The sequence below is a fragment of the Hyla sarda genome, chromosome 3 (assembly GCF_029499605.1).
Source record: "Hyla sarda isolate aHylSar1 chromosome 3, aHylSar1.hap1, whole genome shotgun sequence".
Lineage (NCBI taxonomy): Eukaryota > Metazoa > Chordata > Amphibia > Anura > Hylidae > Hyla > Hyla sarda.
This window is the reverse complement of record NC_079191.1, coordinates 102,398,431-102,413,635: the sequence shown is the minus strand read 5'-3', so window position 1 is coordinate 102,413,635 and position 15,205 is coordinate 102,398,431. Positions and strand designations below refer to the sequence as shown.

Genomic DNA, 15,205 nt, shown 5'->3' with positions numbered 1-15,205 from the left:
TCACTTTTTTTGTGACACAATGCCCCTAATTTCCTATTGTGTTTCCAAGACTTCCCCTGCCTCATGGCATGCCCTACGGCTTCTCTCTGCTTAACTGCGCTTGTTTGCGGTTTATAGGCGCTCACTTGGCAACTCTTCTTCCCGAGTTCCTCTGGCAGCTGCAGCGCCCCATGGCGCCATGGTGCACAGTTTAGAAACCTCTGTGTTAGCCCTTTGATCACACAGCAAATGTTTATTTTTGCATTTTCATTTTTTCCTTATTGCCTTTTTAAATCTATAACTCTATTAATTTTGTATATACAGATGCATATGTTTTATGAGAAACCAATTGTACTTTGTAATACATCCTTCATTTGTAATACATCCTTCATTTTTCCATAAAATGTACTGTGAATACAAAAAAGAAATTAATTGTAAGGTGAAATAATAAAAAATAAAAAACTACAACAACCCAAATATTAAAAATTTGGAGGGTTTCTTCATTACGCTGTTCATCGTGTGGTCAAACTGACACAATTATGACACCAAAAGTTGTATCATGTGTGTCATATTTTACTAGTTTTTAAAAAATTCAAACTTTTCCAAACAAAGCAGTATGGTTACAATTCTGACTACTATGTCTTTTTATTTTTCGGCCTTTAGATCTGTTTGTGAACTAATTTTTTGCATTATGATCTGTAGTTTTTTATTGGTACCAATTTGGCATAGACTGGACTTTTTGATTACCTTTTATTCCATTTTTTTGGGGGGTATATCATGTGATCAAATCTGGGTAAGTTCAGTAATAATTTCTTTTGATAGTTCAGACAGGTGTGATAGCAAATATGTTTATTCTTTTCATTTAGTTGACATTTTTTTTATTTTGAAAATGCTAAGGGGTGATTCAGACTTTTAATATGAATGTCATGAACGACGGGGTGGACAGGGGGAGTAAGCCCTAAGCTGTCCCTAGAAACACTCTCCCTGCCTACTTGCCCATCTACCCTAAACGGCAGATCGACAACCACGGTGCTGGACCCTTCCTGCGCTAAAGTGCATTAAGCGTAAAGGTACACAAATACTACTGACATAGTCGTGAACAGGTCAGAAATATAACGGGGGAAACAACCAAACAACCAGATAAACAGAAAGGATATAAATATACAAACAGGTCAGGATATAGTGTACTAACATTCAGTTCTGAAACCGGAATCAAGAGTAACGGCAGATATAAATAAATTAACAAGACTAGATATGGAACACAGCAGAAACCAGGAGATGCAGGGGATGAACAGATGAATGCAAAACATTAAACAGGTCAGGAAACATAGAACACAGTTCACAGTGGACACAGAACACTCAACACAAACAGATAAAGTTCAGAGGACACAGATCAGTGAGAAAGCACCGAGGACAATATAGACCAATGGTAATGTATAGAGGACACTCTAGATCAGTAATCGTGTACACTATGATCAGTGCATGTACTAAAAACACTGTGAAATCTGAAATCATGAACTCGAAAGACTCCCCACTCCAAACATGGAGGGACATAAATACTAAAGCCATATTTTTTTTCTTTTTACACTTCATTAGTCCCCCTAAGGGACTTTTATGAGCCATTAATAGATGGCTCATACAGATCAATTCAGGCCATATGTTGATCAGTGAGATCTATGCTTTATTGAGAGAACCTGGAGACTCAATGCAGCCATGGAATGCCAGGTAAGGCCTGTGGATTCTGATCCAAGTCACTGCACCACCAATGTTGATTTAAATGTCCCTTTAGACACAATGGTCAGTTTAGATAGCAGCACTCTATAGTGGGGATCAAAAGTTTGGGCCCCCCAGGTAAATATTTGTATTAATGTGCATAAAGAAGCCAAGGAAAGATGGAGAAATCTCTGAAAGGCATCAAATTACAGATTAGACATTCTTATAATATGTCAACAAAAGTTAGATTTTATTTCCATCATTTACACTTTCAAAATAACAGAAAATAAAAAAATGGCATCTGCAAAAGTTTGGGCACCCTGTAGAATTTATGTTAACCTATGCGCTCCGGCCTCACACGCTGGCCGTGAACGCATGGTCCCCTTATCTTCTGCTGCCGACAGGGCTGGAAATCGCATTGCGGGACGCACCCGAATGCGAGCCCCAGTCTGTCACTCTCCGGGTGTTTCTCCTGCCTCTGCCTCCGTCTCTCTGCTCCGGCACGTGTGTCCCCATCCCTTGGGCCGTGCGTGCGCCGGTGCTTAAAGGTTTAAAGGGCCAGTACGCTCATTAGTGTAACCACCTGTTGCTTATTTATAAATTCCTCCACCCTCCTCAGTTCTCTGCCAGATCTTTGTTGCCTTGTGCCCTAGAGAAAGTGTTCCATTGCATTGCCTTGCCGTGTACCAGCTCTCCTGCTCTTGTGACTTGACCTTGCTCCTCTGCCGCCTGCCTACTGAACTCCTGCTACGTTCCGACTCCGCTACTGTGCCGCCTGCCCTGACCTAATGCTATCCTGACTACAAGTTGTCTAATCCCTCCTGTGCCTCGCATCTCCTCAGCCGCCTGTGTGGTTGAGCCGTGCCAGGGGTAGCATCCTGGGTGTTGCCTGCAGCTGCAAGCCCATTCTGCTTTGCGGTGGGCTCTGGTGAAGACCAGCAGCACCTTAGACTCCGCTCCCTGGTGCGGTCCGAGTCATCTGCCACACAGGTCCAGCGGATCCACATACAACGGAGTTCCTGTCTTCAGAAAAGTGAGTGTTACAATTTATAGCATGCACTGCCCCCTTTGCAAAGCTGAGACCTGCCAGTGTCATGGATTGTTCTCAATCATCATCTGGGAAGACCAAGTGATGTCAATCTCAAAGGTTTTAAATGCCCAGACTCATCTGACCCTGCCCCAACAATCAGCACCATGGGTTCTTCTAAGCAATTGTCTAGAAATCTGAAACTGAAAATAGTTGGCGCTCACAAAGCTGGAGAAGGCTATAAGAAGATAGCAAAACATTTTCAGATGTCAATATCCTCTGTTCGGAATGTAATTAAGAAATGGCAATCATCAGGAACAGTGGAAGTTAAAGCAAGATCTGGAAGACCAAGAAAAACATCAGACAGAACAGCTCGCAGGATTGTGAGAAAAACAATTCAAAACCCATGTTTGACTACACAATCCCTCCAGAAAGATCTGGACGGCACTGGAGTTGTGGTACACTATTCCACTATAAAGAGATACTTGTACAAATCTGTACAGGTCTTCATGGAAGAGTCATCAGAAGAAAACCTCTTCTACGTCCTCACCACAAAAATCAGCATTTGAACTTTGCAAATTAACATATAGACAAGCCTGATGCATTTTGGAAACACGTTCTGTGGACCGATGAGGAAGTATTACTTTACTGAGAGAGTAGTGGATGCATGGAATAGCCTTCTTGCAGAAGTGGTCACTGCAAATACAGTGAAGGAGTTTAAACATGCATGGGATAAGCATAAGGCTATCCTTCATATAAGATAGGGCCAGGGACTATTCATAGTATTCAGATTATTGGGCAGACTAGATGGGCCAAATGGTTCTTATCTGCCGACACATTCTATGTTTCTATGTTTCTATGAGGTTAAAATTTGTTTGTTTGGAGAAGAAGGGTAACAGAATTTAATGAAAAGAACCTCTGTCAAACTGTTAAGCATGGGGGTGGATAAATCATGCTTTGGGGTTGTATTGCCGCCAGTGGCACAGGGAACATCTCACGAGTAGAAGGAAAAATTGATTCAATAAAATTTCAGCAAATTGTGGATACTAACTTGATGCCATCTGTGAAAAAGCTGAAGTTAAAGAGAGGATGGCTTCTACAAATGGACAATGATGCTAAATACACCTCGAAACCACGGGGATTACATCAAGAGGCATAAACTGAAGGTTTTGCCATGGCATTCACAATCTCCTGACCTCAACATAATTGAAAATCTATGGATAGACCTTAAAAGAGCAGTGCGTGACAGACAGATCAGAAATCTCAAAGAACTGGAAGACTTTTGTAAAGAAGAATGGGCAAAGATACCCAAACAAGAATTTAAAGACTCTTGGCTGGCTACAAAAAGCATTTACAAGATGTGATACTTGCCAAAGGGGGCAGTACAAGATATTAACTCTGCAGGGTACCCACAAACTTTTGCAGACGCCATTTTTTTGTTTTCTCTTATTTTGAAAGTGTAAATGATGGAAATAAAATCTAACTTTTGTTGACAAATTATAAGAATGTCTAATCTGTAATTTGATGCCTTTTGGAGATTTTTCCATCTTTCATTGGCTTCTTTATGCACATTAATACAAATTTTTACTTGGGGTGCCCAAACTTTTGATCCCCACTGTAAAGGGTTTATAGCCATCAGCAGCATGGCGTCTATTAGTGGCAGTCCCTTGCTACTGAAATCCTGCTCCAATGAAGCCCTACCCCCCCCCAAACATCTTGGTGTAGTAAGGGGTTAAAATATGAAAGCTGAGCTGTGATTGGTTGTTATGGAAAAACTTGACAGTTTTGGCTTTCAGGCAAATTGATAAATTTGGGCCAAAGTCTTTAAAGGGGTTGTGCGCTGCCCTGCAGTTTGGAGCTCCGAAGTTCCGAACGCTGTGTGCGGACTTCCATGTTCGCAGCCACCGGGCGTGACGTCTTGCCCGCCCCTTCGTGACGTCACGCCCGCCCCCTCTACCAAAGTCTATGGGAAGGGGGCGTGACAGCGGTCGCGCCCCCTTCCCATAGACTTTCGTTGAGGGGGCGAGCGAGACGTCACGAGGGGGCGGGCAAGACGTCACGAAGGGGCCGGGTGTGACGTCACGCCCGGCGGCTGCGAACACGGAGTAATGAACTTCCGGACGCTGTGAGCGGAGCTCCGAACTGCAGGGCAGCGCACAACCCCTTTAAAGGGAACTAATCAGCATATTTTGGCATATACACTTCTCAAAATAATAAATGGCACACTAAGATTACACATCCTAGATCTGAATGAATGAACTAATGGTATGAAATACTTGCGTCTTTACATAGTTGAATGTGTTGACAACAAAATCACACAAAAATGATACATTTTTATCAACACATGGAGGTCTGGATATGGAGTCACACTCAAAATCAAAGTAAAAAACCACACTACAGGCTGATCCAACTTTGATGTAATGTCCTTAAAACAAGTCAAAATGAGGCTCAGTAGTGTGTGTGGCCTCCTCGTGCCCGTATGACCTCCCTACAATGCCTGGGCATGCTCCTGATGAGGTGGCAGATGGTCTCCTGAGGGATGTCCTCCCAGACCTGGACTAAAGCATTCGCCAACTCCTAGACAGTCTGTGGTGCAACGTGGCATTGGTGGATGGAGCGAGACATGATGTCCCAGATTGGCTCAATCAGATTCATGTCTGGGGAACAGGCAGGCCAGTCCATAGGATCAACGACTTCCTCTTGCAGGAACTGCTGACACACTCCAGCCACATGAGGTCTAACATTGTCTTGCATTAGGAGGAACCCAGGGCCAACAGCACCAGCATATGGTCTCACAAGGGGTCTGAGGATCTCATCTCAATACCTAATGGCAGTCAGGCTACCTCTGGCAAGCACATGGAGGGCCAATGACACCCCACATTACTGACCGACCGCCAAGCTGGTCATACTGGAGGATGTTGCAGGCAGCCGAACGTTCTCCACGGCATCTTCAGACTCTGTTACGTCTGTCACATTTGCTCAGTGTGAACCTGCTTTCATCTGTGAAGAGCACAGGGCGCCAGTGGCGTATTTGTCAATCTTGGTGTTCTCGGGCAAATGACAAACGTCCTGCAAGGTGTTGGGCTGTAAGCACAACCCCCACCTGTGGACGTCGGGCCCTCATACCACCCTCATGGAGTCTGTTTCCGACCATTTGAGTGGACACATGCAAATTTGTAGCCTGCTGGAGGTCATTTTGCAGGGCTCTGGCAGTGCTCCTCCTTGCACAAAGGCAGATATAGTGGTCCTGCTGCTGGGTTGATGCCCTCCTACGGTCTCCTCCACATCTCCTGATGTACTGGCCTGTCTCCTGGTAGCGCCTCCATGCTCTGTACACTACGCTGACAGACACAGCAAACCTTCTTGCCACAGCTCGCATTGATGTGCCATCCTGATCCACTTATGTGGGTTGTAGACTCCGTCTCATGCTACCACTAGAGTGAAAGCACCGCCAGCATTCAAAAGTGACCAAAACATCAGCCAGGAAGCATAGCATCTGAGAAGTGGTCTGTGGTCACCACCTGCAGAACCACTCCTGTATTGGGGGTGTCTTGCTAGTTGCCTATAATTTCCACCAGTTGTCTGTTCCATTTGCACAACAAATCAGTCAATCAGTGCTGCTTCGTGAGTGGACAGTGTGATTTCACAGAAGTGTGATTGACTTGGAGTTACATTGTGTTGTGTAAGTGTTCCCTTTATTTTTTTGAGCAGTGTATAACGGCAATGCGTTATCAGTGCTAAAATCATTATCTTCACCATCCCCGGGGGACATTTGTGCCCCCAGGGATGTTTAAGATATTTAGTTAGAAAGTCCCCCCTGGCCGCCTGGCAAGTACTCCCCTGGGCGGGGACTTACACTTACCAGCTCCGTTCACCGCGACCATGGCCCCGCCCCGATGGCTTGAATGAGGGCTCGCATCACCGCTCTGCTACCTTAGCAGATGGAGCAGAGTGGTAACGCGAGCAGTCATTCAAGCGTATTTCATTTTGCGCAGCGTGAAATACGCTGCGTTAGCAGTATGTGGGACCATACCCTTAAATGACAAGAATCACATGTATTATACTGAATACACCTGTCACATCATGGCCTTAGGGTTTACTCACACTGGGAAGAATGGATAAGCTTGGTACATTAAAGAGTACCTGTCATCAACAAAAACTTTTAATATGTTGTTCATAATCATTAATGAAGAGATATTGTAATATATCTTCATAAAAAAAATATTAATATTTATACCAGTTTTTTCATTTTATACTTTTGGCCATTTTATACTTTTTATACTTATGCCTGGTCTGCAAGCAGCATCCTATGCTTTTCATAGTAAGTGTACAGCTTTTAGGACTAATGCTGAAATGGCTCTGGTCCTTCCACCGGAAGTTCAATGCTCTCAGCTAAGGACTCGCTCCCAGCCTGTGAGCTACAAGCCTGCACATGCCTCTCATATAACAGCCAGTCACCTCCCCCTCCCCCCTGCTCTGTGTTCTCCCTGCCCCTCACCACACGTTATCTTATACTTTGTATTATCCCACTGCACTCCCTGCTCTGTGCCCCCCCCCCCCCTGACATTCATCTTAATTACTGCCTCTGTAATTGCTCCCTCAGCCCCTGGTTCTCAGCATTGACTTTTTAGTGCAGAGAGACACAGGAGAGAGAGAGACAGAGGATGCCATCCCTCACCTGTACTTAGTCTGTATGCACACTGCAGAGCAGTGTTTCCCAACCAGGGTGCCTCCAGCTGTTGCAAAACTGCAACTCCCAGCATGTCTGGACAGCTGTTGGCTGTCTGGGCATGCTGGGAGTTGTAGTTTTGCAACAGCTGGAGGTGCCCTGGTTGGGAAACACTGCCGCAGAGGGAGAGCAGCATACAGGAAGACTGGCAGAAGCAGAGTCCCAGCCAAACTTCATGTGACATCATGCCTGCCGGGACCGCCTCCTTCCACCCCTCAGAAAGACTGTTCCTGAGCTAATGAAGAGGGATAAAAAAAAAGGTATTTCCACAGCGTTTTAAACCTCAATAAACACAGGGATAGGCATAGTTAGAGAAGGGGACAGATGGGAAGGGGGTTCAGGGAAAGTTTAGATGATTACAGGTACTCTTTAACATTTGACAGGGCACATTACTGAGATGTACTGCACAATTCCACCGTGTTAATACACCCTTTGGTTCAGTTCACACTGGGTCCATGGTTTCAGGTTTAAAAAGGGGTATAGAAAAAAAGTGCCTGCTTTTTTCCTCAGATAGAGCAGCACTCTCATCCTTGTCTGTGACAGACCCTTTCTATGGAAACCTACATAACAAAACATGACACCAATGTGAACAGGGAGCTAATGGTGGATACATCAGAGAGGCATAATCAGGAATGGGTTTTACCAATCTTTAACTTTGTGTGAGGTGGTGAATTAACTATTTTCTGCTTTTTAAGAAGTATTTACTACAGATGTCAGGACAGTCAAGTCTTTCTTATATTGCCTGTACTTTACCGCACTGTATCTGATCAAAGTACAATGAACCCAGGCTGTTTCTTCCATAAAAGGAAATGTTTCATTTCAAATCAAATAATCATTTCCTTGCAAGTGTCACACTATATAAGAAGTTTTTTACATAATGTATACATCATACATAAGAATAATACAGCTCAGACTTTAATCGAAATTCTGAAAATCCAGTATCTATCCTGCACATTAAAGGGGTACTCCGGTGGAAAACAAAAAATTTTCAGCTCACCTGGTGCCAGAAAGTGAAACAGATTTGTAAATTTAATTCTATTTAAAAATCTTAACCCTTCCAGTACTTATCAGCTGCTGTATGCTTTATTTTATGCTTTATTCAAACCATTTTTTTCTCAACTAACTCAGATTATGTTCCCTAACTACTCCTAACACCCCTCCTGCCCTTAACTTTTTTTCCAAGCTTTAAAAAGCTCTGCATCATACCTTTCCCCTAGCTCACATTGTTTGAGCTCCTGAAAGGAAAAAGAGGGTGTTCCCCAACAGTCACCATGTCACCGAAGCCTACAAGAGCTGTGCCTCCCAGAAGGAGACCAAACAAACTGTTTGACTTGTGGCAGGGAATAGAGTAGAGCCACCTAGTGGCCGTTTTTTCAATCACATTAAAGGAGTTCTGTAGTAAAAAATAACTTATCCCCTATACAAAGGCTTCCTGTGGGGGTCGGAACGGCCCCTTCCGGCAGACTGCCGGGGCCCCGTTCAGGAGATCGGGGAGGGTCCCAACGCTCGGACCCCCCGCAATTTGGATAGGGGATAAGATGTCTAGGGGCGGAGTACCCCTTTAAAGTTCCATCAGTTTCCATGAAGGTGTCCTGGGTGGAGGTGCTGTACATAATGTTTATTATGGTGTTGCATATATCCACCTTGGATATGAGTCCTGCCCTTATTTAGACACAAGCTTACTAGGAGGTTGCACCTACAACACTGATGTAATGTCAACAACTAGAAGGGTCCACCCAGCCACCTGTGAAATGTGAGTTGTGCTATATATTTATTACAGTTCAAGTACTATAGCACTTACAATTGTTACTAAGAGATAGCTCTGAGGACAGCAATGCATTTACTAGGTTTCCTTACTTTATAAAATTATACAATTTATTATTGTCCTAAAGATCCTATATATAACCCATTCACTTCATTTTGATACTAGAGCTGATACTAAGTGCTGCTTATCTTGCTCTTCAGGCATTTGATATTCACTTGGCTATTTGTTAGGCCCAAATTGCAAACTGACACCGTACAGAGTATTTGCACTTTGAGACTGATAGAGTTAGCTAAATACAGCACTTAGCTATCACTGTTAGTCCTATAGACAATAAATGTGGTGGCCATACAGGTACACCACTACTGCGTCCTTCTCTCAAGGGGTCCTGGCAGTCAGATCCCCAGCATTCAAACATTTATCACCTATCCACAGGATAGGTAGTGAGACAACCCTTTATGGCACAGTGGATGGATCCATTCTGTATGACTCTGAAACAAATTTAAGATGCAAATCAGGGAAACATTCTCGAAAGCAGATTTGCTACATTGAGTGGAAGTATAGCATCAGTTGCTGTTGGGAATTTACTGTTATACATTTTTTCCGTAGCTGCATTAAAAACCTCACCAGGTCTAGAGCTTTTTTTTTTTTTTTACAAAATCCTTAAAGGAGTAGTCCAGTGGTGAGCAACTTATCCCCTCTCCTAAGGATAGGGGATAAGTTGCAGATCGCGGGGGGTCCGACCGCTGGGGCCCCCTGCGATCTCCTGTACGGAGCCCCGACAGCCCGCGGGAAGGGGGCGTGTCTACCTCCGAACGAGGCGGCGGCCGACACGCCCCCTCAATACAACTCTATGGCAGAGCCGAAGCGCTGCCTTCGGCAATCTCCGGCTCTGCAGTTGAGATGTATTGAGGGGGCGTGTCAGCCGCCGCCTCATGCTGGGGTCGACACCCGCTATCTCGGCGAAGAGCCGGGGCCCCTTACAGAGAGAACGCAGGGGCCCCAGCGGTCGGACCCCCCGCGATCTCAAACTTATCCCCTATCCTTAGGATAGGGGATAAGTTTTTCACCACTGGACTACCCCTTTAAGCAATGGATTACACTAGTGTGGTGGTCCAGTACAGGAGATGTTGCCCCGTGCTCCTGCTGTCCTGTCAGGCAGCCTCCTTCAAGGCCCCCTGCACTTGTTTCCCCATTGTAAATATGTTTTACCATGTAAAGTGTTATAAAATGTAATGTTGCTTTAAGAGTTATACCATGTGATACGTCATGTGATTAATACCCAGGAGGTACCAGTGACCAGGTGATCCCAAGAGTGACCTATGGGCTCCCTGCTAGTCTCCCCCATATAAGCCTTGGATGGAGCTTCTCTCTCTTTGAGCTCTGCTCTTCTGCTAAGCTGAGGTGCAGTGCAGTCGTGCCTAGTGTGTGTGTCCAGAGTGTTGGAGACCTAAGTCCAGTCCTGCAACCACCATCAATTCAAGTAAGCTAAAGTCACAGCTTTATGAGTCAAGTCAAGTCAGTCCCTGTCATCTGTCTAGTCAGCATGGTCTGCATTCAAATGTCCAGTCCTACTACAAGACCCAGCAAGCCCTTAAAGTCGCTGAGTCACCTCCTTGGGCCATGGCTGAACTGTATAGACTTTACTAACTGTCTACTCAGTAAAGCTACCTACTTGGCGTCGGAGTCTTTATTGCCCCCGTGCCTAGCCCAGGATCTAGTGGTATATCTTCAGGTGGTTATAGACTAAACCACGCCCTGGCATCACGAATACAAGGGGTTAATGCCATCTTCCCCTAGGGTAACAACATCTGCCCTCATCACACCCCGCTACCACACATCACACCCGTTCCCCCATATATTGTTTCTTTTGTTCTAGTCATAATATTGTCAATTTATTTCTTTGTGCATTACATTTACAAAAAAAAGAATAACACAACAACAAACATAAAGGAAGCACTGATCTATCCAAACACACATTATATACTTGATTCTTTAATAGAAACATACTATAATATGTTCTACAAGTTCTGAATCCACAGGATATTTTGGATTTCTTTCGCATCAACAAAGTTAAGCTGCACTTACCAACTTTATCAAAAGCTTCCTTGAGATCTTCAAGTTCCTCTCTTGATATGGTGATTGTATTGTTAGCCATGTCTTATGACAGTCCGGTGGAGATCTCAAGAGGTTATTCTTGGGACCTAACAATGAAGAAGGGAAGAATGTGACATCTTTACACTTTCATGTTAGAGTTACCAGTGGCTATGGATACAACACAATTGTTGTGGATGGACCAGTTATGTTAGGAATGCTTGTCTGATTCTTAAACAATAACTGGACAAGCAGGTAATATGCTAATACCCAACAACTGGTAATAGTGTCACATAATGGACCAATAACCTAAGGTACAAAACGTATTACATAGAAGCTTATAAAAGTGCTAATAGTATTCACAGACATACAATCTACAGATAAATATGTAAATGATTCAGCTGGTTCTCAGAACTGGAGATAATTAACATAAAGTATTGTCATAGAGGTAGATATTTTTCTGGACTTGCTATCAGTAAATTCCATTAATGAACACTACAGACAAGTGCACAGAAAATGAATATAATATAGACTTTACATTTAGTATGGCTTTATGGTTACTGCTGAAATATTACTGGGTAACAAAAATTACTGTATCTTTCATCATTTACTGAATGTGAGGAGCACTGTGAGCGCACAAATACAGTATGCTTCTATAATAGATGATAACATTATTGTTTTTATTCCTATTAAATTGCCATCTAAACATTAGCTAAAACCTTATTTAATCTAAACCTACAAATCCAAATACTGCTACCGTTAAAGGCATTGTACAGGTTTAGGCTGCAATTTTGAGCCAAAGCCAGAAGTATAATCAAAAGGAATGAGAACTATAAAGGAAGGACTTCTAAGGCTAAATTCAATCACGATTTTGCAAACACATGTGCAAAATTGTGCATTATAAAAACTGTATACGGTTTTTATATTGGTGAAAAAGCCATTTGACAGCTGCCCACAGGCTTCTGCAGCAGAGGTTACTATTACTCCCATTACGGAAAAGATTTGTTTCCATAAGGGGAGTAGTAGTTCTCCCAGCTGCAGAAGTCTGCGGGTGGCTATGGTGACTACAGTAGCGCTTGTACTACTACTCCCATCATAGAACAGAGTCTGTTCCATGTTGGGGATGGTAGTACAGGGGGCTAAGGGACCGACTGCACCAGGTCTCACTTCTGAGACCCGCTAACTGCACTTGATATTTATATTCCCCGCCAGGAGCCCTGAATGGCATCCCCCGACTGGCCATTCACGCTATTTGGCGGGGTATTTAAAATTATACAGTGATGTTCAGTGATTTTACAGGGAGCTGGTCGGGAACGTAGCGCAATGGTGCCGCTTCTCTGGCAGGAGCCATCATCTACTTCTGCTCCCATCATGGCACAGTGTCTGTTCTATGGGAACAGACTCTATTCCATGATGGCAGTAGTAGTACAAGCGCTACTGTAGTCACCAAAGCCACCTGCAGACTCCTGCAGCCGGGGGAACTACTACTCCCATCATGGAAAAGAGTATGTTCCATGATGGGAGTAGTAGTAGTACCGCAGCACTGCAGGAGTCCCTGACGGCTGTGGAGTAAACTTTAAAAAATAAACATCTTGGAGAACAAGCCACATATCATCTGTGGATGTAGGCATGCTCAAATCCTTCTGTCTCGTCATATAATCCCAGACAGGCTCAACATTTTTGAGATTAGGACTCTGGGGGGCCATATTATCACTTACAGAGCTTCTTTCAAGATAGTTCTTCATCATGTTGGCTGTATGTTTGGGGTCGTTTTCCTGCTGCAGAAAAATGGTTTACAGCATATCCAATTCCTTCCTAATGGAAGGCATCTTACTTTGCAGGATTTTCTCCATACCTGCTAAAAACTTTTGCACAGTGCTGTACATCACATGTAAATTCAGTCTAGTCAGTCAGGCAAAGGAAAATCACAGGTTGCTATATTGTTCTGTCACAGACAGGTACAGGGGTAGCTGAAGCTTGGAAAGGTCTTCCACACAATTATGTATAGTTGTGTTTCTTAGACACTTCAAAATGTGACACGAGGATAATAGAATGTCAGAGACTATTATACTTGAATTTTAGCATGTAGGAGGGGATATTTCTCAGTAGCTCTTAAAGGGGTATTCCGGGTTTATACATCTTATCCCCTATCCAAAGGACAGGGGATAAGATGTATGATCGCAGGGGTCCCGCCGCTGGGGACCCCCGCGATCTCGGTGCAGCCCCCAGCATTCTGTGTCGGGCGCTGCTTCCGAGACGGGGACGTGATGGTCATGCCCCCTAGTGATGTCACACTACGCCCCCTCCATTCATGTCTATGGGAGGGGTCTAGACATGAATAGAGGGGACGTGGTGTGATGTCACTAGGGGGCGTGACTGTGACGTCACATCCCCGTCTTGGAAGCAGTGACCGGCACAGAATGTTGGGGGCTGCACAGAGATGGCGGGGGTCCCCAGTGGTGGGACCCCTGCGATCATACATCTTATCCCCTATCCTTTGTAAAAACCCTGAATACCCCTTTAAGGGTCGTCTAAGCTATCAATTTGCAGCTTGTGGGTGGTTGAGTGATTGCTGTGGGTTCACCTCCTGGCATTCTAGCCCAATATATCAATTCTGCCAATGGCCACTGTAATATCCTATTACATGAAGGCAATTCAAATGAATGATGGCTCTAGTCTGCCAGGGTTATTCTATGTTGACTCACAGTACATGGTTTCAAATTAGTGATATTCTTCTATGGCATCTATCTGCCCTAATAGACATATGTATAGATGTTGTCTTCACAGGTAGCATAACAAGTCTAAGCCAAACCTCTCTATCAAAAACCTAGGTTTTGCAAAAGCATATTTTATTGTTGTGGGTATCCAACTTCGAGGACCCCCAGACTAATCCTAAATATGAAGGTGCAACAGCGCAGGTCAATCTCATTCAAGTGTCTGGAGCAGGATGAAGCTCCCTGCACAGTGAGGTGGCTGAAAGCACAGATGTGTGGGGCAAATTTAGTTGTGGATGTAGGACTACACCAGCATATTAGCCCCTTTTTTTTAATTATGGTGGTCCTTCCATTGATCATAAGATGATGGTATAGTGTAGTAAGATGCTATCACTTTCCAAAATTGGAATACCCCTGTAACACAGAGAATAGATATTTTTCCTTTAAATTACAAAAATGTTAGGCCCCATTCACAAACTTGCAAAACAGCTGTAAAAACCATGACTTACTGCACTGCAGGTTGGTATTACTAAATGCAGAACAATGCAGAGAAACATCTTATTTTAACATCCAAACAATAAAGTTCAGACATTACAATTACATTAAGCATTTGCTGCATAAACTGGCATTTTTTATTATCAAAAACTGATGTGTATCAGCCAAGTTTAGAACATTATTTTTAAATACTTTAACATCAAAAACTGTAATAATCATAATATCTCTTTTCGCTACAAGTCAGAGTACAAGGTTATGATGCCTGCATGTCAAATAGCAACGTGATGGATAAGGGACATGCAGAACCACATGGAGAAACATTATCAGATTGTCATTTATTCAGCCGTGATAAAAAGTAATAATAGCAGGGACTATTTCATAGAAGAAAATAGTTTGAAAAGCTGTAAACTTCAAGATCAAAGCTTGGGAAGTTTGCAAGGAAATGTATCCCTAAAATGAAAAAAAAAATATTCAAGTTTGTTGTTGAATACTTAAAAATAACAGGCTGAGCTGGAGGGACATGTTTCTTTTTTTAGCCATACAAATAATGTACTAAGTTAAAAGGCCTGAGAAAACTGATTTTTTTCTTAAGAACTTGTTTTAGCCAAATCATTGTATTGTGATTATTGCACACACAGAAAATATCATTTTTGCTTGTGGTTTTAGTGTATGCATCATACATGTCTGCTAAC

At 43.5% G+C, this 15,205-nt stretch overlaps 1 protein-coding gene across 4 annotated transcripts in view; it reads right to left on the bottom strand.

Moving 5' to 3' along the window:
- Positions 1 to 15,205, bottom strand: part of PLS1 (plastin 1) — a 130,706-nt gene that overhangs the window by 77,063 nt on the left and 38,438 nt on the right. For all 4 annotated transcript variants that reach the window (XM_056564806.1, XM_056564803.1, XM_056564805.1 and 1 more), the window contains one exon: positions 11,299 to 11,414. In XM_056564806.1, the coding sequence (XP_056420781.1) occupies positions 11,299 to 11,368 (70 nt within the window). In that variant the 5' untranslated portion in view covers positions 11,369 to 11,414. The remainder of the gene's footprint in view (positions 1 to 11,298; positions 11,415 to 15,205) is intronic.